This window comes from Dicentrarchus labrax, unplaced genomic scaffold (assembly GCF_905237075.1).
Source record: "Dicentrarchus labrax unplaced genomic scaffold, dlabrax2021, whole genome shotgun sequence".
Lineage (NCBI taxonomy): Eukaryota > Metazoa > Chordata > Actinopteri > Moronidae > Dicentrarchus > Dicentrarchus labrax.
In genome coordinates this window covers 5,129,048-5,135,827 of record NW_026136720.1, presented here as the reverse complement: position 1 = coordinate 5,135,827, position 6,780 = coordinate 5,129,048, and the positions used below count along the sequence as shown (strand labels likewise).

Below are 6,780 nucleotides of genomic sequence, written 5' to 3'. Positions count from 1 at the left end.
GCAACGCTGAAACCAAATTTGCACAAGGTGAAAGTTCATAGAAAAAATATCATTATGCTTGTAGATTTGTCTGCGTCGCTGGCCTCACACACCCACTTTGTCCTTGAGAGGAAGCTCATTAGGTTGCATGCGCCTGAGGGAACTGCTAAAACAAGCAAACACTTTGTCCAGGCCCTTATGGCTGCTAACCGTGCAGACAACACATTAGCAAGGGTAGAGATGGAAACTGAAGAGGTGGGGGTCTCTCTCTCTCTCTCTCTCTCTGTGTGTGTGTGTGTGTGTGTGTGTGTGGAGAAGAGACGTTCAGCTTATTGAATCCCTCCATCACTATTCATTAACCTGCAGTGCAGCATATGCCCAGGGCTGCAACATGAGACTGATCACACACATTGGACTATAAGTTCCCAGTCAGCCTTTTTATTTTTTCTAACAGAGTAGACGACATTTCAGTCGCGGCTGAATGGATTAGGTGCCCTGCAATCTGCCTCACTGAGACAGTAATGCAATATTCCCTTTTAATTCTGTCTGTCATTTTCTTATGCTTTGTCACACACATGCAGACAGACAGAAAGGAACACTCATACACCCACAGAGAGGTTTTTCAGCCTGGATTTTGCACAGGTGGTAGACAGAGAACACCCGAGTCCTCCAACATTAAACCGCCTAACTTGTTTATGTGCTGCACCACCCCCCCAGCACACACTCTGTGTCTCTGCCTCATTGTTTTTTATTAATCTCTCACACACACCAATACAGTATACCTGCAGCTGCCCACCATCCATCTCACACAAACCCCCATTCAATACGCCAGAAGCCGGGACACACATACACAGCAGAAAACACCAAGATAGCTGAAGCCCTGTCGGTACTAATAGCAAGCCTCAGTCTGGCGGATTAAGAGTTTAATCCCTCACAGGCAAGAGGGGCTGAGATGAGATCGCAGCAGCCGGCGTGCTGCGGTCCGATGAGCAGTGGTGTGAGGTGCGTGCAGGAGAAGAGAAATGAGTCACTCAGCTATTTAAAAACTCTTTGAACAAACACTTTCACACCGATGGCCACCCGAAGGTCCCACCATATGGTCCTGTCCAACTTTCCCTCCCCTTCACCTCAAAACTACCTTTTCTACCTCTCCTCTGATTTCCCAGTGTCTCTTCTCTCCTTCATTCTCCTACCGCCCACCGCTGGCTGCTGAAATTTGTTTGATCTTAGCACCAGGAAGTTTTGATCAGGTTAATTGCTCTCTCAGCGGACAGCGTGAATAGAGAGATTATCACTCGGTGCCCAGGATGTAATAAAGAGCAAGGAGAGGAGAGAAGGGGACAGAATCAGAAGAATGGAATAGAGGAGGTGAAGAAGATGAGGGAAGACATTTGATGGGGAAAAGAGAGGGAAAGGGTGGACACAGGGGGAATCATCTTTTATAGGGCAGGAAAAGAGGCAGTGAAGTGGGATTAAAGGAGAGGACAGGTTGATGAAACACCAGGCTGATATGCGAAGACAGCATCTATGTTGGGTCTGTTTCAATTAGTGTCTCTGACAAATAGGTTCATATGAGATAATAATGTTGTTTTCTTTTTAAACATCCAAACTGCCTTCCGTGTTTTGCCTGAAACTGTCTCTGCAGACCAAAGAATTTGAAAGCATAAACAAATCCTTTGGTTTACATGAAACTCAACACAGTCAGGCAAAACTGCAAAAGCATAAACACTCACATACAGTATCTGAGGCTGGATGAATGAGGACTCACAGCAACAGTGACATGTACGCAACTTTTAACGCAGTTTAGCTCCAATGACCTTGTCAAATAGCTCAAAGACACAGTGTAACTGGCAGATCTTGGTATAATGGGCGTTCCTGTAATGGATAAACAGACAGATTAACAATGATGTTTAGAGCTGCTTCAAACATCACCTGACTGGAATTGAAACAGGATTGCCAAGAAAAATAACAAGTCTACAGCCATATTGCACCTGCTAACATCAGCATGCTAGTATTATCACAATGATAATGGTAGCATGTGATAGCATGTTCACCATCTTAGTTTATTTTGTACTAACACTAATTAACATTAAACACAAAGTAAAGCTGAGGCTGATGGGAATGTCATTAGTTGTATTTGGTGTTTAGTTAAAATATATAAATATTGGACTAATTTAAAATGTATACCTGATAATGGGATAATAATAAACGTCAGGGGATCAAAGTGATTAAAATTCATCCTCCGGTAACCATGGATACCACCTGTACCAGATTTTGTACCAATCCATTCAGAAAGGGTTTTCAGTTCAGGGTAAATGAAAACTAACATGTTGCTACTTATAAAATGGTACATCCGGGCCCCACCCAAATGCCAAACAAATAACTTCTCTGAGCTCCTCCCCCTGGAGGAGGTTGTCATCGTCTTAAAGGTGTACAGTAGCAGGGAGAGGCTAGTTTAGTTACACAAATCAACAGATTAAACTGCTGTTTGTTCTTATAAGTCCATTCAGTGTATGAAGAAAAACACAGGCTATAACACTGCAATTCCTATTAGTGCATTTGCCAACATATGCACTGATATATATGTGATAGGCCAATATGGGTTAATAATATTGGCCTGCTGATAGATCGGTTGGCCCTTATCCTGTCAATGAGTCACTAACTGTGTAAAAAGTTGTTTACACAACAGTTGGCACACACCTCTTATCATAACCACTGTTAAGGAAAACTTTGTCATTCAGTCTCTCACTTATACTGAGAAGATCATCTTGTTGTACATTTGTTATCATCAAAAAGTATTACTATTATTATTATGGCTCCTAATGTGGTCGTGCATCCTAAACAACCATACTTTGGTGTTCCGCTGTTTTTGCTGTTTAGCAGTGTGGTTGGTGGACTGGTCCAATTGTTTGGGCCCAATAAGGAAGAAACTGATGCAAGAGCAAAGCAGATGGCGCTCTTCATGAAACAGGTAAGAGATTGAAATATGAATTGTTTTCTGCACATATTCTAAACAATTTAATGTAGTAGATCAAAATACATGTAAATCACAATAGTAAAAAAATACATGTATGTTTGATCAACTGTTACAATATAAGCATTGAAGCATAAAACATTATACTGTGTATAGTATATAAGTCTGGCTAAAGCAACTGTTGTAATTTCACTGTAAAAAGAAAGTATAAAGGTGAGAAATAGTTACTTCCTCCTTCAGGTTCAGTGTAATCTGATAATCCAGCCTTGTGCAGTATGTATAAGCCAGTTCCCCTAAATTAAGTTTTCATATCTGTGCACCCAACCCCACCAGACCATCTCCCAGGCTTTCTCTCAGACTCTGGATCTTGGGGCAGGAGGTTTTGCCAGTGGTCTGAACGTGCTCTTACAACATGCCACGCTCTTCCTGCAGGCTGCTGGAATCCAAGGTAAAGAGAATTTTGAATAATTTCTAATGAATCACATTATAATCAGAGAATGTGTCACTGTAACAGTTGATGGGATACCACACCACTAAAGTATTTAAGTACTTAACGCACGTCCTGCAATATTTTCTATTTGTGTGGCACTGTCTTTGCATTGTATCAAAATCTACTTTCATTATTTTAATTGATGCTGTGATCACAGGTTGCATGTTCATAGATAGAGTTGGGTTTCATCATATTATCACAAGTAACACAAATTAAGTACTGGAGGAGGAGTACTGGTTGTGCATTGTCCATGCACACTTACACTCACTTAAAGTTCATTAACCCCATTACAGAAGGTGACACTGGAACTGATTACTGGTTAATCTGACCATGGTCTCCTGGCCCATTATATACCTGTTTTAGTACATATTTTAGTACATGAAAAAGTCCTTTTCAATACATAGTACAGTGCTTGTGTACTTTTTGAGAGTGTATGCAGATATACCTACAGAGAAGACAGAAAGTATTGGGACAATGATACATTTCTTATAGTGCATCCAATGTATGAACAACCTCAAACATAAAGGTGGAAATTAGTATTTTAACCCTAATGAAGCCTCACTGTTTTCTTCATTCTGAAAGACAGAACCAACAATGAAAAACACCACTGTCCAAATACTTTATGACTGCACTACAGTTTAACTAAACTTTCATATATTTTTTAGGGGAACCTTAAAGTAAATTTCCTTAAAAATCCCCACCCATTAGATGCAATGCAAATTCTGCTAAGGTAACCCTCAGTTTGCACAGAAGAGTGTTAAAGTTAGGAGCATATACAGTCACTAATTAAATGTTTTATTTTGTATGAAATCCTGTGGGACCTTTTATATGTACCAATTTGTTTTAATAATCTGAAATTAAAATGTTTTTGCTATAAAAAATACCAACTATCTGATGTTGAAAAAACCTGAGTCACCCATCCTTGCCTTAGTTTCTCCGATTTGATTTCATTAAAGTGTGTTTCTTGCAGCATTGCCAAGTTGCAGGAAAATTATTTCAGATGCAGGGTTTTACTTTACTTGAAATCCCCTTTAGATTCCAGCTAATGAACATCTCACATATCTCCACAGTTGGCCTTCCTGTCAACAACGTGACGCCAGAAGGAGTCATCTCCGTCGCGCAGTGGGTTCTTGTACTTCTCATTTGCTATGGGATGATAACCATTGCCTTTCTATTGGTCACCTTCCTTCTGAGGTGGTTGTGGCGGCTACTGAAAGTGGGAGTGGCTTTGGCCTGTTTTGGACTAATCCTGAATGACCACAGTGTTGGCAAAGAAACCGTGGCAATTAGACTGGTGTGCTTAGGGTGCGTCTGCATCATATTGAGCATCAGACCACGGAAGGACTGGACCATGGCTGCTAGAAATGTTAATCCAGAACAGCAGGTGAAGCTCTTGGAAAATCGAGTGAGAGAGATGGAGAAATGGAGAAAAAGATGTGTTATTTTGTCTTGTTGTCTGATAGGTCTTTTGTGCTTTGTGGTCTTTGTAGTCTTTAGAGTTTATACTGTCATATCTAATTCAAAAGCATTGTAAGTACTATTCTCTATGTAGGCATAGTGGACCTTCATGGATGAAAAGTGAATGAATTTCTTACAGTCAGTAGTGTGGGGATCAAAAGATAAAGAAATACTTGTTCTTCTTTCTTTAGCTTCTATTCTGTTGGTTGATTTTGGGTCATCATTTGACTGAGATAATAATATAGAGAAGGAGATTCACAATTTTTCAAGTCTGTCTTAAAACAATAGTCCGGTACCCATATGAACAGTGACAAAGGTTTTGGATTTACTGGCCATAAAGAGATCCCTTCCTTTAGAATTTCCAATGCAAGTGATTGGGGAAAAATCCACACTCCAAAGTTTATCTGAAGTTCTGACATATCTGAAGTTAATTTAACCTTTTAGCAGTCTTGAGTTAGACAAGTCGAGTAGGTATCTTCCAAAGTTATAGTCTTTTCAGCACAAAATTCCCTCTTTGTGTCACTGTCTCACCACTGCAGCTAACCAAGCAAACACTGAAAAGGGAATTCTATACTAAAAAGACTATGGTATGGCTTCTGGTATGGCGATGAGCTGAGCTAACACGAGGAAAGCAGCTCCCTAGTTAACGAATTTAAAGTGCATATTTCACTTCTGATAACATACATTTTTCGCTTTAAAAATATTGCCTCTTTAAAATGTCTGGAAAGGGCAAGACTAACAATTCAAAGAACATTCTGGCCATGGCAAAAACTAGCGATGGTGGCCACTGGAGAAATGTTAACCATCTCTTCGTACCAACTGAGCAGTAAAAAATCATGTATAGTGTTGGCTAAAGTGACTAAAATGACTGTGGCCCACAGAGCTGGACTTGAATGCTGTAAGAAAGAAAGTTTAAGCCTATGCCATTGGTTATACAGGAAACTTTGGAAACTCTGTCATTTCACAGTGACACAGTGAAGAAGAAGATAATGATTTTTTGAAAGCCAACGCCGATGACTTGATGAGAAAATCACTCACACAGCAACAGAGCGCTGGTGGAAAATTTTGGGAGACTACTGTGGGTGGACAGGGCATATTGAACCCTGCAACGTCAGAGGCCAGTTCTCTTATGCTTTGTGAAATATCAAGACAAGTTTGGTCATGGAATTATCCAGGAAACGAGGCCAGCTCATGTGGCGAGCTAACAAGAGCTTTATCTTCACTGATTTGAGCAACCAACTCGCAAAAGAAGCACGCCATATGAAAGGCAATTAAATCTCCAAACTCCATAAGACGAACATTGAGTTTACACTTCGCTACCCAGCCAAACTTTGAGTCTGCTTTTAGGACAACAAGGGCAAATTCAGCTCGGCAGCTGAACCCGAAGCTTTCTTCCTTCAGCACATAAAGTGAACTGACTGTCTACAGTTGCTGTGAATATGCAAAACATCTTATGCTGGGGGAAAGAGCTTAATACCCCATCTGATTTCATTTTCTATTCACTAGCTACGTTATAATTTTGTTCAAAACGTTCCGTGGCTGGAGAGCGTTCTGCTGTACAAGAGCAGGTTTTAGAGACAAATGGTAAAATGTGTATTTTCATTGCCTTGTACACATTTTAAATTTTGAATACGTCCACAGTAAAAAAACTAAAATAAAATAAAAAATCTAAAAACAAAACAAGGCTGCACTTATCTTCATTGATAACGTTGGAACATATTTCTGCACGGAACAAGGATTGTGAATTTTGTGCTCATCATTCCCATTGAAAGTGCATTTAGGGATGTATTAAGGTTAATATAAACAGGAGAAATAATTACAGTATGCAACTCCTACAGCACCTGACAATGATATTGTAATAAAAATGTGACTTCCCACA

General features: G+C 40.0%; 1 protein-coding gene across 1 annotated transcript; it reads left to right on the top strand.

The window, feature by feature from the left end:
- The first annotated feature begins 2,743 nt into the window (after window positions 1-2,743).
- Window positions 2,744-6,533, top strand: LOC127352852 (uncharacterized). The gene is made up of 3 exons (XM_051381587.1): window positions 2,744-2,950; window positions 3,287-3,401; window positions 4,514-6,533. Exons 1-3 carry the CDS (start codon window positions 2,792-2,794, stop codon window positions 4,975-4,977), a joined length of 738 nt encoding a protein of 245 aa, XP_051237547.1. The 5' UTR covers window positions 2,744-2,791; the 3' UTR covers window positions 4,978-6,533.
- The last annotated feature ends 247 nt before the right edge of the window (window positions 6,534-6,780 follow it).

What these genes read in the sequence shown, in the direction of transcription:
- LOC127352852 (XM_051381587.1), top strand. Translation starts at nt 2,792, where the DNA reads ATGGCTCCTAATGTGGTCGTGCATCCTAAACAACCATACTTTGGTGTT. An exon ending in TGGCGCTCTTCATGAAACAG is followed by an intron (nt 2,951 to 3,286) that starts GTAAGAGATTGA and finishes CAACCCCACCAG; the next exon opens with ACCATCTCCCAGGCTTTCTC. An exon ending in GCAGGCTGCTGGAATCCAAG is followed by an intron (nt 3,402 to 4,513) that starts GTAAAGAGAATT and finishes ATATCTCCACAG; the next exon opens with TTGGCCTTCCTGTCAACAAC.